Consider the following 23,561-nt stretch of genomic DNA (forward strand, 5'->3'; position numbering starts at 1 on the left):
ACCAGTCGAATCGAACATTACGTGTTGCCGACAGACAGTCGGATCGTCAGCGAGGATACACCCCGAAAGAATGTGCATTGTGCAAGCAGTCAACGATGAAGAGCGGGAGAGAAGTTCAGGGGTTCACTTGTCTCGGGTCAGTGGAGAACTGGAGAGGAAGGGCAAGTAAATCAAATAAATCAGCGCCGGGTTATAGTCCATTTATAGCGGACGACCAAATTCGCTTGTCCAATAAAATCTGTGCTGGTTTCTTAAAAAACACTTTGCGGTTTCTGCTATTGTGAAGACGCGTCTAATGTTTCTGGGTCTTCGTAACACTTGGCAGGAGGAGGTAGGGCAACAATAAAAGAAAACAAACGGTAGAATAAACGAATTGCAGCAGCTCAGCAGAAGTTATTGAGAGTCTAAAATCTAAAAAAAACAAACCCGCCCAGTCTTATTGCCACTTGCCTTATAGCCTTATAGTAGCTACCGCTGCTGCGGCAAGGTAAGAGGAGTCGACGAAAAACCTGCTCTGAGCCTCGCCCTGTCAGTTGTGGCCAGAAGCTTCACCAAACAAGTGGCGAGTCGACTGCTATCTTCGCATTCTTCGGTTCTTGTTTCGTTTGATTTGATTCTTTTCTCCCCCTCTCTCCCCAGTTGATTTGTTCACAACTCTCTCGGCGCTCAGGGACTTGGAACCGACGATGGCTCAGTGCACCTCCGCTCACATTTGGCTGTCGCTCCTGACTTTATCGACTTTATGGTTTACCATTCTGGCAGGTAATGCAACATTTGCTTTTGTCTCATTTCCCTCGACACCGGCCAGACCTTCTTCTTTCAAAGTAGAAACGAGCTGAGATCAAAGACGAAACGCCTCTTTTCGGAACTTTGAAAGTCAATTTCGCGAACGGCCAAAATGTTGAAACACGAAACGCCAAAATTCTGGAAACTGAGCAGCTACATTTTTTAAGAGAGACTGTGAAAGTTTACGATCTCATTTCCAAATGAAACATTCAAAACTGCTATTCAAGGACCAATTGAGACCAGATTTGATTAACCGGTTATTTTGCAAACCTTGAGTATGCGTGAAAACGCCCCACAGATGTTATGTCTCAAAAGTTTTAACTTTGCCTGTCTAAAATAAATATCCATGGGGCCGTGTTAGATTTGTTACACCTTGAGCTGTATGTCAAAACACAGTAATATCGGAGTGATGTATAATTCTCACTTATGTCATGATACTGTATAGTGAATGTTTATTTATTTCTTTAATTCCTTTTCGTTCATCTTTTTCAGCTCCCACGTCGGACATTAACGTCATGGTGGATGATCCTCAGCGCACTGGTATACATATTTATCATTTCTATATTCCTTCCGCTTCTCAATTGCATTTGTATGCGGAACAATCAGTCCACTTGACTGAGCACAACGGAAAAATGTGAACCTTTTTTTCATTTCTTCTTCCATTCGACTTGCGCGAGTTTGCAGCCCATTCTGGTCTTTTCAAAAGATGATCATCATTCTGAAGAAACCTGAACTTGGCAAGTGCCGCTATATGCCACTGACACTATTCGGTTGATTCTGCGTTCGTTTCTTTCTTTCTTTCTTTCTTTCTTTCTTTTTTCTTTCTCGCTGAAAGTTCGAAGACGTGCCCGGATTATTGAAGTCAAACTAGCGGTACCGTGATGTCGACACACAATAGCAAGAGTGAAATATAAATATAACAAAAGAGAGAGAGACACAGCACAGATACAGTCAAAACGGCCGTATATAAGAAATGCTGTCGAACTGTGTGAGTGAGGACTAGCATACAGGTAGAACTAGAATTTTTTTTGAAGGGGGAAGTGTCGGTTGATGACCGTAAAAGACCTTGAAAAGTTCGAACAAAATTCGTCCACGGAATAGAATGAAAGAAAAGAAAAAGAAGAGTAGGTACACTAGTACACTCAAGAGACAAAACAAACGGGCGAGAGATGAAACCGAGAATGGGAAAATGGCTGCTGACAGTGAGCATTCGTTGTTTACAATCGGAATTGGGATTTCGCATTTTGATAACATCTTTGAAATTGTGCCTCATTAGCATATGCAACGGAGAAACGTGTTTTGTAATTACATACTACATAGCATAGTATACTAAGAGAATACAAATAATAACATGCAGCCCACTGATGAGCTATCTAGCTAGCGTCCCGCAATTTCAAGGTGGAAACGAATTTAAATTTAAATAAATTTCAAAAGAAAAAACCAGAAGGGCAATCCGGCAATCTAGTCGTTGCCCAGCGGCCATTACTTCTATATACCTGTTACTCCAGTGCATTGGCACCCATTGTCATGTCCTCTGCGGGGTCGATCCCACAAAGAACGTCCGGGGACATAACTGAAATACACAAGACACGTTAAATAAGACAAAAAAAAAACAAAATAATACTTGACAGGATGTAAACAACATAACTGAAGGGAAAATACCAACATATTATAGACTGGTTTCTATTTTCGTTTTTTTTTTTGTTAATTTTTTTGGTAAAATTCCTCGGAGAATATAGACACTAAAAAAAAACAACGAGAAGAAATTAGCGTACGTGTTTTTCTCCCATTTTGTTTGAACCCTTTTTGGCCGGATGGGTTTCGCGGTTCTGTTGGAATTGGCCAAAAAGTGGAGTCAAGCGTGTCCGAAGTTGCTGAAGGGCAAACAATTTTCGTGTCGGTTGATACGTGTCGGCGGCATCGAATAATAACCACGTCGCTTTCAAGTCGCCTGGCAATAGTTGTTGTTGTTGGTCTAATGCTTGTTGTATTATTAATAAGTAGCCAACTCTGCTTTATGTATAGAAATCTGATTGCATGTGTTACGTTTTCTTTCTCACAAGGCTGTTTGTACGATGGGAAATTCTACAACGAAACCGAAGCGGTGGTGACCAAAGAGCCCTGCCTCAACTGCAGCTGCCGGAACGGGGCGTTGCGTTGTCATCTGCAAGTCTGCCCGTTTTTGCACGACATTTATCCACCGCCGGCGGGTTGCGTCTTGGTCGAGAGGAAGAACGCCTGCTGCCCGAAATTGCATTGTCGTAAGTATACTTATCTAATTTTATCTTTTTACCCCCCTCCCTGCTCCCTCCCGGTAGAAAGCGATTATCATTTCTTGTTTTAATTTTTGCGCTTGTCGTAGTGGAATTCCCATGAAGCGATAGCAGAGTCACGTTTTTTTTAAATCATATCCAGAAGCAGAAGTCAATGACTGCTAAAAGCATAATTGCACAATTTTTAGTTTGAAATATTTGGCTAGATTAGAACATTCCACTCCAGCCATTCAATTAAAGAGAACCAGCTTTTAATATTAATGAGTAGACTTTAAATTTTGTTATTGCTCAAGAGAATGAGTCGATCCTAAAGGTCCGTGTTGGACGATAAGTTGGCCTTGTTTTTGCAAAGGTTTTAAATTTACGAGGCGTTGGTCATCTGTTGGGCCTTTCACTCGACACTGGGGTTCGATCGCATAAATATGTGTTAAGCAACCGGCTGGTGATACTGTAAAAACGGTCACGAGTTCAGACTTCCCAATCACGTCCACTGACGATCAAACCTTTCACTAGGTTGACAGTGCCAGCACCTATGTAAAATTACTTTTAGTCAACTAACTTATATAACACAGATAATTCCAGTAAGGGTCCAACAGGTTTCGTCTTACATTAAAGGTGACCAACGTCCTTTATTACCTTTTCACAAAGTTGTAAAAGGATCCAATCTCATGCGTTACAATAGTTATAAATGTTGAAATCCCCTTCCGTTTGATACAGCCACCACCGGCGGAACCAGCGGCAATCGCCTCCTGCGGAAAGATTACACCGGCCAGGTGTCGGCTTGGAAAGTGCGCGAAGATCTCCGCAAGAGATTGGTGAAACATCTGGCCAGAAGCGGCACAGATAAGCACGGTATGTCGACTGTTTAGTCTATCATTTTTTTTTGTTTTATTTTGTCAAATTCCATTTTGAAATGTGCGCGCCATTTTTGAAACCCCATCAGGTTGCGTGGACGCCGGGACGTTGTACGCCGACGGCTCGGCCATGATGACGTCGTCGACGTGCGAATATTGTTTCTGTCTCAAAGGGAAACAGACGTGCGTCAAACCCAAGTGCGCCGAACCCGAACTGGAAGGATGCACTCCGCGCTTCCGCGATCTGGCCTGCTGTCCGACTCATTACGATTGCGGTAGGGAATCGTTCACTGCCAAAACTACACACTTCCTGTATAGACATACAACCAAGAATAAATGATGACAAACTAGTTGCTGGTCGCCAAAGCGAAATGTTCAGCCCAGTGAGAATTTTTCTTTTGAGTTGCGGTGTACGGGCGACGGACGAAGAATGTCGTCATTATTTGACTGCCCAGCCAAGCGCCCAGCACCGTCTTAATAGCAAACAAAAAAACAAAAAGTAAAAATGTAGTCGTGTAGCGCTCTACAAAATTCAGTCCTATATTTCATTGATATCAGTAGGGAAACAGGCGTCATCGTGAAACTTAAATCTTACGAATTTTTAAAATAATGTCCGAGTGCAAAAATAATCTGTCGATGTTTTCATTTCATTCTTTGTTGTTTACCAACAGCCATGTCGACGACCAACACCACATCCGTCGCAGCCAAAAAGATCACCGCCGAACGTCGAGGTATACATACACAATATGTTGACTTTAATAATCTAACGGTAGTTTTGTTGCCGTTTCATGTTTCGCTTATTATTACGCGTAGTATAATTTTTACGAACGTTTTTTTTTTCTTTTCTTGAAAGGGAGGGGGATTATTTATGTTTATGGGTGTATTGAACATTTCTTGTCGGTTCGCCGACATTGAACCGTTGAAAAACTAATCATTTACGCATGTAACAAATAAATTTCCAAAACAGGCGACCGCGTTCGTCCGATGACTGCCGCTACGACTGTCGGCAACATGCGGGGGAATGACCGCATTATCGATTCGTCTTCGACGTTGACGTCGTCCTACCATCACCAGAAGGTATACAGAGGGGAGAGGGGAAATTCTAAAGATTCCTTCACAGCACATTTACAATTACATCATCGTACGGTTAATTCATCAGATGCATTTCCTTTTCTTTTCTGTTTGTGTTACGTCTAGTTGGCGGAATCGCGCGTGTTTCGAAAGAAGATTCTTGTCAAACGAAACGTCGACAACCAAAAGAAGGAAGCCACTGCTGTCCTCAATCAAATGAAGGTATATCCAACAACTTATTTGTTATTATATGTGGATGATTGTCAATTATTGGTCGAGTCTCCCCCCCCCCCCCTTTTCATCGGGTGGCCAGTCATTTGTAAATGGCATGTCCTAATCCAAGTTGATTGTCGTGGATTCCAGGAGGAGGAACCCATTGCCGTTACCCTAGGACCGGATAGTTTGGCGGACGACCATCCCATCTCGTCATTGGATGCCATCTCGGCCGCTTCCTTCTTCCAACAGGCGATCGACGAAACGGCCGACAATGACGTTCGACTCGACTCGATTGATCACGTCGGAGAACAACATCCCGACTCGCTGGCCGTCGAAGGATCCGTCGTGGAGAGCCGCGTTCCGGCTCCGGCCCTGCTCACGGCCAACACCGACGCACCGGAAGAATCGGCGACGCCGGCGATTAATACGCCAGAGGAGGAAGAGAATGTTCCTACCCCCGAAGAAGTCGAAGATCCGATTTCTTCCCGACTGGACGAGGAGCCCGAATTGATCACCGACGACGAGCTGGATGCCGAAGCGGCCGAAAGGAACATTGAAGTCAGCGTCTCGTCATCGATATCTTCCGTTTCGCAGTCCACCAATCCGGTCCGAGTTGTCGGGACCAAGGACGAGGCGAATAAAACGAACGCCAGCACGGCCTCACCCATTCCGGCGCCTCCTCCTCAAAGTAGCGCCAATTTACTGCCCGTCGACAACAAGACGGCCAAACCGTTGGTAGATGCCGGTAAAGTCGTTTCTTCGGCGCCAGGGCCTTCAGTTCCGGAAGAGGAAGATTCTCTAGATTACGACTACACCCACATGGAACTGCCACCGTCACTACCAAATCTTGAGTGAGCTGTTCATCTACATTATATTGATGGGCACCACGAAATTCAATTTGTTCGATCGACGCGACTAAATCTACAAATAATTTCCGTTTGTAAAATGAAACCTGAAATCATTTTGCATTTTTTACCTTATTCACTGCAGAATCATCCCGTTTGTTGCGGCCGACGCGGTCATGGGCGTGGCCAATTTGGAGGAAGACGAGCGGCTCAACTTGGGCGGTGTCATCGAACAGCGCACGCCATTGTCTCAGGCAACGGCTGTCGACGAATTGACCAAGACAGGTTAGTATCGACTGTCGATCGCCTTTTGTTTTCACCTTTAGCTTGCAAACCTGGATAACCAAACTAATCACGCTAAAAAAAATATCACTAACAACACAATTTTTAAATCTTTTTAAATCTAATTGATTTATTAACTAACTCATTTGCGCACGCTTGACTTTCCTGGCCAACCGGTTTTTTTTTATGGGGGACTCGGTTGCACAATTTTGCCTACCCCGATTGGCGTCCGGCGACCCGTTTGCACGCCTCTATAGCAGAATACTGCTCAAAGGATGGCAAATTATACAATCACGGCGAGCTGATCAATAGCCAGCAGCCGGACGAGTTGGATGAAGACCCTTGCAATATTTGCCGCTGCATGTTGGGCGAGGTCGTTTGCCACGAAACGCAGTGCGCTCCGCTGCTGCCCGGCTGTCGCCGGCTTGACCAGCCCCATTTCTGTTGTGGACAAGTGGTCTGTGGCGGTAAGTTGTTCATTCTAATGATGACGTCAACTATAGACACACTATCTCTGTCGACCCTCCTCCCACAAAAAAGCTTCTCGGTGTGCATTGATTTTAATATCATCCCCCAACATCAATCGATGATCATTTTACCAAAGAGAAAAGCCCGAATTCATCAAAGGGATTTGAACATTAACGGCAGTCGCGAGGATGTAAGAAACGGTGACGTAATCATCATCTGGGAAAATTTCTCGAGTTGGATTTGTGTCTTTTTGTTAATTTGGGTTCTTTTATGATGAGCTGCGTATAACATCTGCTTGAGGTTGATTGCATCTTTACAGTTTTAAAACCCCCCAGCGCGTCTGCCTTCGTTCTTGAGACAAAAGTCTGCCAGGACAAAAGAGATTCACATGAATTCCATTCCCGACTAACTAGAGATATAATAGGCGTGGCTCGACAGAAGAAAAAAAAGAACACGCATCTTTTGTTCTGCTCAAATTTGAACGACAGTTTTTCGGTGGTTTTTTTTCCTCACATTTTTCTGTCCGACTTTGTAGGAAACGTTGATGACCGAGTGGAAACTTTGAACGCCGAGATAACCACCAGTACAATGACGCCCAGCGACAAGGTTCAGCAACCTAAAGAGAAAGTGGAAAAGGAGAAAGAACAATCGAAGGCAGCCGACGAGACATCGACGACGACTCCATCGCCCTCACCGATCCTGGCCTTCAAAGTGACTTTCCCGCCGCGACCGAGCAGCACCCTGCCTCCGCCACCTCCCACTCCGACTTTCCTCTTGCGGAGATTCCCGACCAACCGGCCGACCGCCCGGCCAACTGCTCCGACGACGCCACCAAGGTCTTTTAACAGCAAATTCAATAAGCCGGCAATCAACAATCTAGTCGGAGTTCCAGCTCCTTTTGCTACAGGTATCAAATTCAATTATAACATCTCGAGACTTTATATAGACTCGATTAAAGATTCCCGCTGCCCATTTCTTTCTTTTTCTTTTTAAATACTTAACGTTCCGGCCAACCCAGAGTCCCAGCACCTGTGTGCCTACTGCGCACAATAATGTGCCCACCCAATTTCTCTCGTCGAGCTGTTCGCCTCATTTCATTATCCGATTGATGCGCTTTGATTGATTTTTCTCATTTCAATTGACGGCGAAGAAAGATTCAGAAACGAAAATCAGCAGAGACTTGCTCAGAGATAGTAGTATAGCAGGGTTGAAACATAAAAGCCGTTTCCAGCCGATCAACTCCCATCGGGAAATGGAATAGAAAATGAAGTAGAAAAAACGGATGTATTTAGGCAGGAGGAATGAGGGGACATTGATTATTTACCCGTCGTTTTCTTTTTTCTGATTCCTTCACCATTTCTTTCTTTTCTTTAAACGACGCCGTAGTATACGAAGCTATAGGCCTGGAGCACTTTTATTTACGTGTATCCTGTGTGATCCGAGATTGATCGATTTTCTTTGCAACTGAATTATTCTCATTTGTATCCTGCTGACAAATAGGAGGTCTGAGGATTGATAGCTGCAACATCTACGGCCAGATGTACCGAGTGGGTCGCATCATCGACGAGCTGTCCGGACCGTGCGTCGAATGCAAATGCACAGAGATCGGCGTCAATTGCGTCAATCTCAAGTGCTAATTATACCAGACTCTGGCGACTGCTGGCGTTTTGTATCCGATGATCTGAGTCGTTCGCGCTCGCGCGTCCAGCATATATGATCGAGTGGTCTATTCGGCACACTTCATTACCAGCATATCACTATTATACATCCTTTCAAACCTTTTTTGTATTTTTTTCGGGGATTCTTTGGCTTCCTTCGATTTTTCTTATTTGGCTTTGTTGTATACTGTATGTATGTCGACTGGCACAAGCATATGACGCGCATTTTTTTTTATTTATTTTTTTTAATAAGGTGCTGTGCGATGGTCTTCCCCTTTTTATTTATTTTTTTAATTTTTTTTTTTTTTTTTGAAATTTTGTATTTCTTTTCTCGTGTTCTTCTTTGTTAAATCCTTTCGCCCAATGTTTACTGTATGTCTACAAGTTTGGTCCGATTGAACGAAATATAAAAACTGTGCAATGAATTCATAATTTCCTTCTTGTTTCGACACAGGGAAATAAAACTCCGCTGCCGACAACACTTATTAAATCTCAATATTTATTTCTGGCAATAATGTTCGATGCTGGATACGCCACGCAGTTGAGTGATAGTAGTACGCGGAGTAAAAAAATAATTCCAAGAGCCCTATAAGGTGAAGGCCAGAAAAAGAAACGAATAAATATGATGCAGTGTCGTGTCGCCGGCAGATGGAGATGGATTGACAAGTTCGCCAGCTAGGTCTTGACGCATGCTCTGAGTCTCTCGCACGCACAATCCTGCACACTCCCGCTATATATCGAGGAGCGAATCAGGGAGGAGCAACTCTTATAAAAAAAGAGAGCAGGAAAAAAAAAGTCCTGATCGCCAGACATATGACCTGTTGCCCCGCGTCCTCTGCGTCCTCAGATGTCGACCGCCCTTGTCGGTGATCACTTCCTGCCACTTTCTTCCGTTACGTGAAAAAACCGAAAAATTCAAATTCAACCAAATCCGATTTGGTTGATACGCCCAAGTTCGCTGAATTTTATTATTACCCCCAATTGTTTTTCGGTTCGGAAAAATTGACAGACCGATTTCAATTGGAAATCTTGCGTCCGAAGAAGCGATCGCTTCAGCGAGTGATGGTGGTCATCATGACCGGAGCGGGAGGTGATTCAAAACTGCAGTTGTCAAAACTGACCGAAAAAACGAACAAGTGATTGATTTTTGTTTATTTTTCCTTTTTTTGCAAATTTAAATTTTGTCATCATTGACGACGAACCCTGCGGAAACTTGCGCTTCAGGACACAGCGGTATGAGATTTTAGTGTGCCAGTAAATTTCTTTCGTCGCCCTACAATTTCCAGCTGCGTCCGTCCTCGTTCCGGTTAGGGAAAAAAGTAGAAGACCATAACATCAAACATGCAACGTCTCAAGAATAGAGTTGATAACTGGATGGGGTAAGTTAAATCGTGTCTTTATAGTATATTCTTCTCTCTCTATTATCCTTTGCCTATTATTAATTCATAATAATCTGACATCCGAGATTGTGGGTTGCATCTCGGCAATCAAGCGGACGGGACGGCCGCGTCGGAATTAGTGAATTTACGACCAGATGTCATTAGTCAGCCAGAATGAAACTTGTATAAGACGTCGGCCCCATTTAATAATCCCGCGATTTACAAACAGCTTATTCCATATACTTCAGATGGCACTATAGTCTCAACTCACATGAAATTCCCAACATCTATACTATTATTATTATTATTGTTTGCGCACTTTCTAACTGAATTCTGTGTCACATTTCTATCGTGACTAGCTATATCTTCTGCCTGCCCGCCCTGCCGTTTCTCTAAACTCAAAACTAAACTCAAAGTTCGTTTGTGTTTGTTTCAGTAAGAGCAGCAACGCAGATGGGACCAACAGCAGCGTGCCACCAAACGAAATCACGGCGCTCAATAAGCCGCCGGTGTCGCGGACCTTGTCGAGCGAAGGGGAGCCGCGCGAAACCTGGAACAAGAAGGTCGATTTCCTCCTCTCTGTCATCGGCTTCGCCGTCGATCTCGCCAACGTATGGCGCTTCCCCTACTATTGTGAGTACTTTGGTCTCCTATATCATCAGCTCGTCACTGCATTCCTATTCGCCACTGTGATTCAAAGCTTCAAATTGCAATTGTGTCTGTCTCTTTTTTTATTCCGACTCTATCAAAACAACGACGTGGAACCCTTTCAACTCTGCCAGGCTACAAGAACGGAGGAGGTAAAATCTTTCTTTTTGCCAAATAGCACGATCCCTCTTCATTTCTATGACTGTTTTTCTTTCTATCGTCTGTAGTATTTTTTTCGAACGAGAGCTCTATAGTCTTTTGACCAAAAAAAAGACAGAGGTTCAACTTAGAGGTTTCGACTGCGTGACATTGACTTTTGATTTTATTTTCTTCTATTTCATTTCATTTTTGGGGAGACAAACCAATCGAGCTGGACGATCTGGTGCTGTCTGCACGTCACGTAGAAAAAGGCACTCGACGAGAAAACAAGAGAGAGAGAGAGAGCTAGAGGAAGAAATAGAGGGGCGGGCGCGACTGTTGGTTGGCGGTTGTGTGTTGCCATAATGCTCTCCGCAATCACGCGAATGAAGTGGGGATGCCAGCCAGCTAACATTGCGGTCGTTCATCATCAAGTGCGCGATATGACGCGCAGGATTTTGAAGGAGTCGTGATCAGTATGAAAGCGGGGCGCCGTAGAGAGGAGAGGAGTCTATAGAGGACTGACGGCAATAGAACAAGACCCCGCGTCGGGTGGCGTCGCGGGTGCGAGATTGAATCTGGCCCGCCGCGAGTCTTATTCGTCCGCTTTTCTACTGCTCAAAGTGTCGAGCTGCGCTTCCTCTTGGCAACATCTCATTCGCATCTTGGTAATAGGATGGGCGTCCTTATAATGCGCGCCCCGCTATTGTTTATATGACTAGTGCCAGACTCTGAGAGTCAGAGAGACGATATCAAAAGGGGGGAACTAGGAGACTAGGCACGAACGCTAGAAAAGAGACTCGTATAGGGGGTTAGGGGGGAGAGATGGCGGATACAAGCAAATCCTCGAGCTGAGCATTTATCTTCTCTGTCTCTCGTCGTATAAGGACAACGTAAAAGAGTTGTTGGGAGGGGGGAGGGGAGGTCAGGACTCAGTAGGAGAGAAAAAAATGAGCTGGAAATTCTCGGCTTGGCTTCCGAGATCTCGAAATCCTCCACCACATCCAATATGCGCTAACGTTTTATAAACCCAACTCGTAAATTAACGAATGCGGCGATATAATAGTTGTGTGCGCGGCTCATGAGGGGCCCGGCCCTATATATCCCTCCGCCAGCTCTGCTAACAAATAAACGCCATCGAATCTCATTGGGGGGCTGTCATAATACTATAATAATAAAGCAAATAAACCAAAACGCCAACCTCATATGTCCCTAATACAGAGCACAGCAGCTCTGGGTCTCTGTACACATTTCGAGTTGAGCAATAGATCCGAGAAAATGCATCTCTTTTTTTTCTTCTTGCCTCTCTTAATACGTCCATCGTGAACGTATTTCTCATCACATTTTTTCGGTTGCATCTCCCCCTGGCCGTTAATTAGCTTTGCCCGCCTTGCGCTCTTATATGTATATTCTACTGCCTTAGTTCCTCTACACATATCCCCGGCCCTGTTCCTTTCTATCTGCAAGCTATATCTTATATAATATATACTTTTCCCTTTTTGGGGTTTTTTTTTTCGGTTCTCTGCTGACAATCAAATTACCATGCCCACAATCATCGGCTAGAAATATTTCCCGCGGGAGTCAGCGTCCGTATAGATCTGTCGTCTTCACCGCTCTACCCTATCACAGCATCATATATATGTATAATACATATATATCCGCTTTGGATTCGTGTGTTATTACAGCACACACAATAAATGAAAATACATAATTAAGCTACACTAGACTATTAGCAGACATACGCTTTGTGTAACTTACATGGACTTCTGATTCGAGTTGACCAGCTCCTCGTCCCCCCCCCCCCTCCTTTAATTTCTCCATGGCATGTTGATTAGTAGTTGATTAAATATGTTTAAGTCTATATATTGAAATTCCATCGTGTAGCCTAAGCCGAAAAAAAAACTCATTTTAGTATACGACCTCACGTTTGATCAGCGATGGTTATGTGAAAACAAAAAGGGAAATATTTATATTTTCACCGAACAATGTAACCGCCCAGTAGAAAAGTAATATTGAAACGACTCTGGGTATATTAGTAACCCGGCCTCACTGTCAAATTAATCTCTTGATGAAGAGCAGAACGGAAACTGTCAAACCCAATTTCTCTCGTTTCATATTATTGCGGGAGAGATTCTATCTTTTTTAACGCATTGCTTCGGCCCTCTGTGTATCTAGTCTTTGCTCTATTTCCAATGTAGACGCTAGACGATTCAAACCGTTTTGATAAAACGTGTCAGTAAAGAGCATCTCGTTTTTCATTCTGTTTTCCGTTTTTTCTTCTTCTTTACATTGGATCAAGAGTTATAAATCAGAGTCGGCCTTTGTCAACCGTCACCTCTCCTCATGTGACACTTTAGACGCTTTAGACGCTTTAAGTGCACGTCTGAATGAGCCAGGAACGAAGAAGACTCGAGCCGGAAAGGGGTCGAATATTTTCCCTGCAGTGTAGTAGTACAATACGTGACACTGTATTACGCCTGACTGTGGCCAGCAGAGAGAGAGAGAGAGAGAGAGAAGAAGAAGAAGAAGTGAGGGCTTTTAGCGGGAGGCTTGACGGAGGGTCCTTGTGTGCCAGTTTGCAGCTGTGTTGATGGATGCTTGAGGCCTTAGTGTGCCCAGTGTCATATCGTCCCATGATAGTAGCACAGAGTATAATATAGTAATCTGGAACGCTTGGCTCATATCAAGATCGAGATGTGGATTGATCGTCAGTTGTTGGCAGATTTTTGATGGCACGATAAGCGATATGCACATGTGAAATGTTTATTTTTCCTCTCTTTCCAATGTTTGTGTACATGACAGGTGCCTTTTTAATACCATATGGGATCATGCTCTTCGTCGGCGGAATACCACTCTTCTACATGGAACTGGCCCTCGGACAGGTAATATATCCGTCACATATTTTTAGTTTGTTTACCTCCGATGTCCGTTAGGCTTCTTTCAGCCGGCAATCATCGTAATCTTCTCGAATTACTATACTCGCATTGCAGTTCTACCGGAAAGGCGCCATTACCAGCTGGGGTAGGATCGTTCCCCTGTTCAAAGGTAATCGCTCTCTCGCCTTAACCACCAAATTATTGCCACTGAAAAAAAAAAATGAAATTCAGACACACACGCCACTCATTTATTTCTTTAAGACTTTTGTTTTGTTTGTTTGTCTCGTGTTTTATTTTTAGTTGATGTTATTTGCGTATACTATTAATACCGTAATGTTTATTTTGTTTAATGTTTTTACGGACGCATAAGATTATTAGTTGGATGATAAATGTTCTGAATGACGTCAGACGATGAACAAAAAACGCCAGCAGACAGCTGAATTAAGTATATGGTAACAGGCTTAACAGCGTGACTGACTGCCGTTTCAGTCTGCACTTGGTTATCGTCCGGCCAGTGATGTCATCACACACACACAATTTAGCTCATTCCCGCCGACAGACACGGTTCAGCAGCAGCAGCATCATGCGTTTCAGAAACGTTGCAAACATTAACTTTTGCTTACAAGTCAACATAGCACTTATTTACGTTATTTTTTTAAAAAAAGTTCGTTGCGGTCGTTTCCCTTTTATAGGTGCTCTCAAGTCCCGTTATCCTGCGCTGGTAATTTATTTGGTTTCAATCGCTGCTATTTGATGGAACGCAGTTAAAAAACAAAAACAAACTAGGCAGTATCAAGTTTAAAATAATATATTCGAGTATACTTACAAGATATCAAATTCATTGTTGAAATAAGAGTGCACATACATATTGAAGGTCTAGAGATTCCTGACCGAATTGAGCGATGGATTGGACATGTGTCTAGTCATTGGCGAGACCTGGGACGATGGATCATATGTGCGACTATTTGTTCGCTCAACTTGGGGTATTGTAGAGGGAAACGGGGCAGATGTCCATTACAGTTGCCAACCAGACGTCTTGCCGCTCGACTAGACTATCATAGAAAAAATCGCCGAATAATGAGCCCAGCGTCGACAGAAGAAATCCAGTCCCGTTTATTCGCCTTTTTCGTTCACTGGATGTAATCGTCCGTTCTAACGATCAGATCCGTTGGGTTTATTCAGCTTCCTGTAGCCGGAGCCCGCCATAGGTCTACAATAATGTCCAAGTCCAGCAAGATTCGAAAAGCCAGTGAATAGTATAAGAATGCGGTCGATTTTCCCATTGTGGCCGGTTACATACCCGACCGTCGTCGTTAATTGGATCGACGGGAAATATTCTTTTCTCCCTCCACTTGTGTGTCAAAGTCCGTCCCGTCCCATCCCGTCGTCCCGTCCCATCCCGTCGTCCCGTCCCTGTGTCACAGGACACGACTGGCGATTTTCTTAGTGGTGCAGAGTTGACATGAGAGTCTAATAAAACTGGACGGGCGCGTATGCGTTGTAACTGTACGACAGGAATCGGATTCGCCGTCGTCCTCATCGCTTTCTACGTCGACTTTTTCTACAACGTCATCATCGCTTGGGCTTTGCACTTCTTCTTCGCTTCGTTTACCAGCCAATTACCGTGGACCACTTGCTCCAATTCGTGGAACACACCTCAATGCGCCGAGGTATATATACACTCAAAAAACGTTTCGTTTTTTTTTTCTTCTTTCTTTCTTTCCAAGTTGTTGAATTGAACACACAAAAAAAAGAAAGAGAGAACGAGGGAAAATGCAGCTCTTCTTACACACGCCTTACATAATACATACAGACGTTTTGTACGCGATCAATTGATCAAATATGGAAACACTTTGGAAAAACTGAACTAGTTGTGTGGCGCGAATGAATTGAAAATGATTGCGGTCCCGTCATTGTTTTTATCAGGTGAATCACGAGTTCAACGGCAGCTTCTACATCGTCAACAATCGCAGCGTTATCAGCCAGATGAACAACAACGAGACGATCATGTCCGATCTGGACGGCATTAGCGAATTGAATTCCACCCAACAGTCAACCAATTTCACGTCAGCCGCTTGGGAATATTTCGTGTAAGGCTCTCTCTATCTCTCTCCAATGATATCCCTATTTAGACTATACACTCTATGCATCCCGGTTGCGTATACACGCCGACAAAGCTGAAACAAAAAACAAAAAAAGGGAATGGATATAAATAGAATTGAAATTTTTCCTTGTGTATCTTTTTGTTTCCGTTGGTAAAAGGCGCGGTTTACTGGAACTGAACCAAAGCAAAGGTATCGACGATCTCGGTCGAATCAAATGGGACATTGCTCTGTGTCTTCTTGTCGTCTACTTGATCTGCTACTTCAGTTTATGGAAGGGAATTTCCACGTCCGGCAAGGCAAGTGAAATCCCGTATTCTATACAGTCGCCTTTCGTTGTCACCTAACCTACAAACGCAAAGAAGAAAACAAACAACTGTTCTGCTCTACATCACCAATGTTATTAATTACTTTTACTTTACAATTTTTCTTTTCTTTCTCTCCGTACCGACGAAAAACAAACGGGCGGCGCGCACCGGCAGGTTGTTTGGTTCACGGCGCTCTTCCCGTACGTTGTTCTCTTTATCCTTTTGGTGCGGGGAATAACGCTGCCGGGATCAGCCGAAGGCATCCGTTACTACCTATCGCCCAACTTCGAAGCACTCAAAAAAGCCGAGGTGGGTTATTTCTCTCCGATTGAGAACAAATCGGCTCGTTTATACAGCCAAAATGTTTGCCAATGAATTATTATGCTGTAATGTAAAAGTACCATATGTTGGCTCAAATCTGAATTACCAATTCAATTGTTTTGATCGATACTTGCGTGCATATTATTGAAGGTCTGGGTGGATGCAGCCACGCAGGTGTACTTTTCGCTGGGTCCAGGTTTTGGCGTTCTGCTGGCATTCGCCTCTTACAACAAGTTCCACAATAACGTTTACAAGTAAGTAGGCTTACGACCGCCTTACTTACGTACATGACCAGCTAAAGTATTTCATGTATATAGTACAGTAAGTGTGTGTTTGACTCTAGCCCCTACTTTTTTTAATATTATTTCTAACAACTAAAAGATAATAACTGCTGATATATTCTTCTGTTCAACACCAGCCCCCCCCCCCCCCCTACAGCATTTACCTTCCAAATTTAATGGGCCTTGAAGTTTCTGACGACGTCATTAATTTAAAATTCTATGTGTGTTTCTTTATGACTACAATGTACATGTAGGCGACGTTAATAGTTACACATGAGTAAAACCCTTGAAAGCTTTGTCAGACCGTCAGACCTTCAAAGCGAAAAAGGAAAAAAGGGATGGCAGATGGTTCGAAGCCACAAATGTCACGAGTCGAAGAAAGTTGCCGGTTACATCAGCAGCAGCACTGGCTGTTGTTGTACACGCATAATACATAGGCTACGCGATCGTCATAATCTGGTGTTTAGAAAAAATTGCCGGCCAAGTTGCGTGCTGTCAAGTTGATCTCGTGCTTAGCCAAGGCGAGCCGATATCGAGGAAAACACAAAATGTCGCTCGTGTACGTATCCAGCCAAATGGTTACAAACCACCAGAGTTCGGTCCATAATAAGAATTAGGACACCTATTCCTTGATCCAATTTCGGTCTAGATACCTTACAATATCTACGTCACACGTATATATGTTGCTATTATAGTAGCCTACACACTTACACAGCTTAACCGGCTGACATGCGTGTGGAAGTATTAAAATAGTTTATCCTTCACCCCATGGCTAACACTGAACAAACTCTCCAAAAAAACAAAAACAGGGACGCGATGCTGACATCTTTAATTAACTGCTCGACGAGTTTTCTGGCCGGTTTCGTCATCTTTTCCGTGCTGGGTTATATGGCGCTGCGTTCGGGAAAACCTATTGACCAGGTGGCGACCGAAGGGCCGGGTCTCGTCTTTGTCGTTTATCCGGAAGCCATCGCCACCATGCCCGGATCCACTTTCTGGTCGTTGCTCTTCTTCATGATGCTTATGACTCTTGGACTCGACAGCTCCGTACGATCTCATCGTTCTCTAAATTCCCATTTTCTTTTTTTGTTTCATCTTTAATTTTGACATGTTTGTTTTTTTCTTCTTTTACCTTTGCGATGAACAGTTTGGTGGGTCAGAGGCCATCATTACGGCACTCAGCGATGAATATCCAATCATTGGTCGTCATCGAGAGATTTTCGTCGGTTGTTTATTCAGCGTCTACTTTGTCGTTGGATTGGCTTCCTGTTCTCAGGTAACATGTCATTCGATATGGTTGAACTCGGTTCTTCTTTTTCTCCCATCACTTTATTCATTTGAGTCGTTTCTCTTACTATCTCGCTATCTCTATTCCATCCAGGGTGGTTTTTACTTTTTCAACTTGCTCGATCGCTTCGCTGCCGGCTTCTCCATCCTCATCGCCGTTCTATTTGAATCCATCGCCGTGTCCTGGATTTATGGTAGATATATATAACTAGATATAAATTAGACTTACTACTTTGCCTCTGCTCCCCCACCATCGATTGCCCGACGTAGAGTTGGGCGGCACATCACACACGGACCCAAAGTATACAGCTGCTCGGTATTATACAACCCTGTCGTGGTTTTCATTAAGTGGCTAGCTCTCTGTGATGAGTCTTTTGAGGAAGAAAGTAACGTCGTTATCGTTCATGCGCCCAGCACTTCATATATATCTAGACTATAGACTGCAAAACTATTACATGCTGGCCTGGTTGAATTCAATGTTGATCGCCCTCCCTCTCTCCCTCTCTCTCGCTCGACTCTATAACTCGCTAACAATATTTGTTGTCGGAAATGAAAAACAGGGATCGATCGCTTCTGTCAAGATATCAAAGCCATGACTGGTTTCTGCCCAGGAATCTACTGGCGAGTTTGTTGGAAGTTCATCGCTCCCATCTTTCTCATGGTAAAGATTGCGAAATAATGGATTCACTTCGCTATCGATCCGGCAAAGAAAGAAAGAAAGAAACAAAAAACATATTTTTGTTGTTGTTGTTTTAAAGGGCATTATTGGCTACGGATTGTGGGACTACAAGCCGCTGGAATACGACGGTTACATCTACCCGATGTGGGCCAACGTCCTCGGCTGGTGTATAGCCGGATCCAGCATCGCCATGATACCCACCGTCGCCATTTACCAGATCCTAATCACGCCAGGAACTTTTTGTCAAGTACGTTCCAGAATCTATGTAGGAAGAGAGGCCTGCACAAAACACATTGTTCCGAGTCTCTCATATTTTAACAAATTTTCTGTTTTATTCAGCGAATGAAAATATTGGTGACGCCGTACGTCGTCCAGCACGAGTCGATGACGGTGGTAGACAACGCCATGACCACCGAACGACCCACCACTCTATTGATCATCGATGAAAATTTCAAGACGACTTCTACGGATCGGAGCACCTACGTCTAAGTGGTTCATCTCTTTCTCTCCATCTCTTCCATTTTCTCTTTTGTCAAAAAAGATGGGAGCGGATGGGCTGGAATATCCGTCCTCCGGATGTACGGCCCGCTTCTTCTTCTTCTTCTTTTTACATCCAATGAATATGAGAAGTTGAGAATAGAGCATATCTTTGATTCGACAATTGTTTTGTACGATCGTGTATGAGTGACTGACGATAACCAAGAGAGATGATGGGAGAGATTGACGGATCAACGGATCAAAATAATTGGGTCTTTTTCTAGTCACATTTTTGGCCCACAAGGGGTGCGAGTCGTCGTTGTTTTTTCCATTTACCTGTATCTTTTGTGGTGGTTTTTTTTTTTCAATTTGATTTGTCATTGATTGATTTATTATTATCCGTATGGAATTGCACTGTCTCTAGATTTCAACTGGACACCTGTATCTGCGCAACTGAAATCGTTGTTTCACATACACTACTAAAGAACGCGTCAGTTCCGTCTGAAATGATTAGTTTTCATATCTATTAGATATTTGTTCATATCAACTCACGTCTGTTGCTACGTATACTCTTCTTCTTCTACTCACTTTCATTTGCCCGTTTGTATTTTTCTACTCAACTTGTCGCAATCGGCGCAGACTCTCTTCATTTATATAATTCGTGTTGATCTGTTTCAGTGTTCCGTCTGTTACATATAGTGCCGGAAAGAACCCGGCCGGCATTTTTTTGTACGCAGTGTCTCTATTTTGTGTTGGAACTTTTTGATCCCATCACGGAGTTGTAACGATTTAATCCCTCCCCCCTCCTTCTCCCGCTATTATCAAATGCCCAACAGCGAAAAAAAGAAAAGCAGCAGCAGCAGCATGTGCAACAACAATGGCGTTCCGCATACAACAGCCAGTATCCGGAGCGCCACTTGTCTTTCGACTGTATAACTCCAATGCGCCTCTCTAATACTTTTCTCTCTTAATTCCACATTCTTCTCTATACGATGATGAATAATGACACACACACAGTACGATTCTTTTATTTTTATTTCATTTTTTCATCCCCCTTCTTTTGTGCGTGAGTGTTAGTGGATTTCTATATGCCACAGTATCTCCCAAAGTCATTTGCCAACAAAAACAAAACCGAAATGATCTCTAAAACAAAACCAAAAATAAACAACAAGTTTTTCGGTTTTTCTTTTCAAAACTTTTAGTGCACGGCACTGCTGTATAGTTACTACGGTAGCCTATAGATATGTGTCTACTCTGCAGTTGTGTTGCACACGGGCCAAAAATGGCTAACCACACGGAGGAGGTGGCAAAGTGCTTTCACCACAAGGACTTTTTTTTGTTTTTTTGTTTTTTACAGAACTCGCTCATCGACACTTTCAAATTGGGGGAGGCCGTTATTAATCTAACGAGGTAGTAGATGTTATTAAATTTTGGAAATTCAGGTTTTTCCTTGAGGACACTCTATGGGATAGTGAACAGTTTGAAATGAAAGTGTGGGCACTGTGGCACTTTCTCCCGTGTCGGACTCTTCGCAACCAATTCACAGGGATCCGTAGACGAGAATGCGGAGCACACACAGCACACATAGCACCATTTACCAGCAGTCCAATCAATTAAACTGCAACGCTTTCAAAGTTTGCTTTTGAAAGTTTGGAACCAGGTCCTCGTCAGGCACACGGCTTGTCTCGACAACAAATCGGAAATCGCCAATGGCGTACGTCGCATTCACGGACAGTATTTTGAGACTTGATTATTACGGGGATTATTACGGGGACAATGGGATTAAATTCGAAGGTTATTAATCATACAAGACACGAGAAAAAGAAGTTATATAGGTCTAATTGGTTTCAGTTCGTGATAACCGCCATCGCTCTGATTATTCTATTCTATTGCATAAGCGCTTACTACCCATCCAGTGCGGTAAAGTTGTAACTGGAACGGCATGGGCGCGAGCTAATAGATTAAAAGTAAACACTCGCTCCGTCCAGGCATTATTAGGGATGACACGAAAAAGCCGAAAAAGCTCTGACCCTATTTCCAAGCATTTCTAAGTCGCCGGTTAAAAACGGAAAGTAGCGATAAATAAAGGTAGTAAATAAAACCCAAACGTGTCCACATGTGTAATCATCTAAACAATGATTTTCGATTGACCAACTCTTTCGTTTTCCGGCTGCGGTTTCGCTCGGATCCTATAACACGCTCGATAGAGTCTTCCATATGTACTCGCACAGCCAACACTCTCACGTCGCTATCCAGTCGAGCCTAGAAGATACAAGCACACATGTTGAAGGAGGAAGATGAGATAGAGGCCCTGCTTTCTCCTGATGCTCCCGATACTACGTAGGCTGCAACAAGGAGTCTATATATCTTTTGAACGAAACAAACAACCGGGCAAAGAGAGACAAGTCTTTTCTCTGCTTTTCTTTTTTTCTTCTTCTTCTTCTTCTTTCTTTCTTTCTCTTTATCATCATCTAGTGGAGCAAGAGAAAGTCTATAGAGCACACACGCGGAGAGTCCTTGTATACCATCAGCCAAGTTTTAATGAATTTGTCCCAGGTGTAGGTGGGTGCTATACCCTATAGGGCATTCGTACCGCTATGTTACCTCAATTCATTAGCCCTGTGTTACAAGGCCAAGGAGAAAAGACTCGACCATCGAGATCACTCCCTCCCTTTTCGTAGCTATAGCTGCGTTTTAGTGAATCAGGTCAGCAGTGGTATGGCCGTTCGTTCCGAGTCCGGCGGAATTGTCGGTCCCGCCCGTCTCTCTTCTTCTTTGCAGCATTGGGGTGACGTCAAATAAAACATTAGCTTTGCTAGACAGAAGACGATAAAAAAAAAACGGCAAAAAGTCCAAAAAGTCCAAGGGAAAAATCCCTAATAAAGAATAAGAGGACGACAGATGAGAGTCCTCCAGCGAGCAACCACCCGAGGTGTTGAAATGACTTGGCAAGAACATTCATGCCAGCATATATGTATACGTGGGGCACAAAGTGACCATTGAAATCTGACAAAAGACCAGACAGGAGATAAGGCCGAATAGACGTTATCGTCGAACTGAACTCGGGTAAAACTTAATTGCATACAAAATGTTGGCGATGCATGCGCAAGTTGCAAGTTCTTTTGTGCCAAATGTTGAGGAAACATTCGGTTCGGTGTAATGGCAACTAGCGGGAAATGTCATTTCTTGCTACGGTGGGAGGTCGAGTGAAACCGAGTGGAGCTGAGCGGAACGAAGGGCAGTCGAGAGCCGCGAGTCCAACATGAGTTAGGCTGCATGAGTTATCCTGTTGATCTGTTCTTTGTAGAGTGTTTGTCGGTTGCTGTCGTCATTCATCCAGCGAAAGTCTTCGAGCTCCATTGAATCTATGTCGCATCTTCTGACGGCATGCGCCAACACCTGTTATCTCTCGTCGTTTATTCTTTATTTTTTTTTTTTTGGTCCTGTCAGGTGCACCACACGTGACATAGGCCACAGGATAGCAGCCTTTTCACACATGTCGTTCTTTGCTTTTTACCTTCGCATTTTTTAAACTTTATTTTTAAAAAATTTCAGGTGTGTCTTGTAGTTTTGACGATAGAATGGATTGGAAATATCGCATATCAGGGCAAGATAAAAAAAAATCATACAAGACATGAAAATTCAGCGTAAATAGCCAACTCACAAAAATGTGCTTTCTTTATTTGCGATGACTGAATTACGTCATCCATAAGTTTTTGCATTGTATCCTTTAGATAGAACAGAATTTTAGGAGCTTTTGAATATCTATAGAATGCGGCACGTTCTAGAGGTATTCTTCAAACGACACAATATTTGGAAGAAAAGAGGCTTTCAGAGTGTATAGTCTGTCGGTTTCTTGCCCACAGAATGATAGGAATGAGGTCGCTCTGTCTTGAACAAACGACTGACCACATCAAACGGGCACCTGCTCATTTCCAAGTTTCAATTGATGACTGGACGGCAACTCGCTGTACCTACGGCCTAATCTAACTCTGATTGAATATGAACAATAAAAATGTGAAAAAGAATAACACAGAAACAGTTGATCCAAATAATAAAGGTCAAATGTTTTTTAAAAAGCATGAGACTTTACCAACTATCATACCTCAAAGACTCACTGCAAAAAAAGAAAAGGTATGCAAATTATTAGACAGTGGCGACGGTATCTCGAGTATTTGTGTTTTATGAGAGTGGAACTGCTTTCATAACTCAAGCTCAACTCTTTCACAACACCGCAAAAGCTAAACGATGGTACCGTACCAGTATCCGGATAATCCGTCAATGACACTTAACTGCCACGCTTCCTTAAAAAAAGAAGGGTAGGCTACTTATGCATTAAAAAAACATGATGCAATTACGTCATACGAATATTACGGTGATATTTTTATAGGCGTTCAGTGGATGGCATATGGTAGTATTTAATTTTAACCTAACTAAATTTTTAACGTACTCTGATATTAATGAAATGAAACTCGGCATTTGATTAAGCGAGGAAGGCAGGTGGTTTTCACACCTACGGCGGCACGGTATTCATTGGCAGATGAAAATAGAATAGGCGAAAATTAGTGTAATGGGCGGCCGGGGCTATTCTCTCTTTCTCGTCCCTTATTTT

At 43.3% G+C, this 23,561-nt stretch overlaps 2 protein-coding genes across 5 annotated transcripts; both read left to right on the plus strand.

Annotated features, from left to right (window-relative positions):
- Positions 1 to 515: 515 nt before the first annotated feature.
- Positions 516 to 8,878, plus strand: LOC124321009. 3 transcript variants are annotated; one of them, XM_046783923.1, is made up of 13 exons: positions 516 to 762; positions 1,279 to 1,326; positions 2,850 to 3,047; positions 3,777 to 3,911; positions 4,003 to 4,188; positions 4,585 to 4,644; positions 4,881 to 4,990; positions 5,111 to 5,206; positions 5,348 to 6,051; positions 6,191 to 6,330; positions 6,585 to 6,794; positions 7,331 to 7,702; positions 8,296 to 8,878. In XM_046783923.1, the coding sequence occupies exons 1-13, from the start codon at positions 687 to 689 to the stop codon at positions 8,430 to 8,432; spliced, it is 2,472 nt and encodes an 823-aa protein (XP_046639879.1). In that variant the 5' UTR covers positions 516 to 686; the 3' UTR covers positions 8,433 to 8,878. The 3 variants fall into 3 exon arrangements, with proteins under 3 accessions (XP_046639879.1, XP_046639880.1, XP_046639881.1); XM_046783924.1 differs by having other exon boundaries at positions 6,588 to 6,794; XM_046783925.1 differs by lacking the exon at positions 6,585 to 6,794.
- Positions 8,879 to 9,238: 360 nt separating this feature from the next.
- LOC124321010 (sodium-dependent dopamine transporter-like) lies at positions 9,239 to 19,968 on the plus strand. 2 transcript variants are annotated; one of them, XM_046783927.1, is made up of 17 exons: positions 9,239 to 9,686; positions 9,765 to 9,832; positions 10,269 to 10,465; positions 10,615 to 10,632; positions 13,421 to 13,500; positions 13,609 to 13,663; positions 15,010 to 15,164; positions 15,421 to 15,584; positions 15,757 to 15,895; positions 16,079 to 16,213; positions 16,376 to 16,479; positions 17,316 to 17,553; positions 17,654 to 17,782; positions 17,888 to 17,987; positions 18,354 to 18,454; positions 18,552 to 18,719; positions 18,812 to 19,968. In XM_046783927.1, exons 2-17 carry the CDS (start codon positions 9,795 to 9,797, stop codon positions 18,959 to 18,961), a joined length of 1,971 nt encoding a protein of 656 aa, XP_046639883.1. In that variant the 5' UTR covers positions 9,239 to 9,686; positions 9,765 to 9,794; the 3' UTR covers positions 18,962 to 19,968. The 2 variants fall into 2 exon arrangements, with proteins under 2 accessions (XP_046639883.1, XP_046639882.1); XM_046783926.1 differs by having other exon boundaries at positions 9,239 to 9,543; positions 9,678 to 9,832.
- Positions 19,969 to 23,561: the final 3,593 nt, after the last annotated feature.

Source organism: Daphnia pulicaria, chromosome 1 (assembly GCF_021234035.1).
Source record: "Daphnia pulicaria isolate SC F1-1A chromosome 1, SC_F0-13Bv2, whole genome shotgun sequence".
NCBI lineage: Eukaryota > Metazoa > Arthropoda > Branchiopoda > Diplostraca > Daphniidae > Daphnia > Daphnia pulicaria.

Excerpts from the sequence above, each read along its gene's own strand:
- LOC124321009 (XM_046783923.1), top strand. The coding sequence starts at position 687 with ATGGCTCAGTGCACCTCCGCTCACATTTGGCTGTCGCTCCTGACTTTA. Across the intron at positions 3,048-3,776 it reads CTGCCCGAAATTGCATTGTC|CCACCACCGGCGGAACCAGC; the intron begins GTAAGTATACTT and ends CGTTTGATACAG. Across the intron at positions 4,991-5,110 it reads CGTCCTACCATCACCAGAAG|TTGGCGGAATCGCGCGTGTT; the intron begins GTATACAGAGGG and ends TGTTACGTCTAG.
- LOC124321010 (XM_046783927.1), top strand. The coding sequence starts at position 9,795 with ATGCAACGTCTCAAGAATAGAGTTGATAACTGGATGGG. Across the intron at positions 15,896-16,078 it reads GAATTTCCACGTCCGGCAAG|GTTGTTTGGTTCACGGCGCT; the intron begins GCAAGTGAAATC and ends GCGCACCGGCAG. Across the intron at positions 17,554-17,653 it reads CTCTTGGACTCGACAGCTCC|TTTGGTGGGTCAGAGGCCAT; the intron begins GTACGATCTCAT and ends TGCGATGAACAG.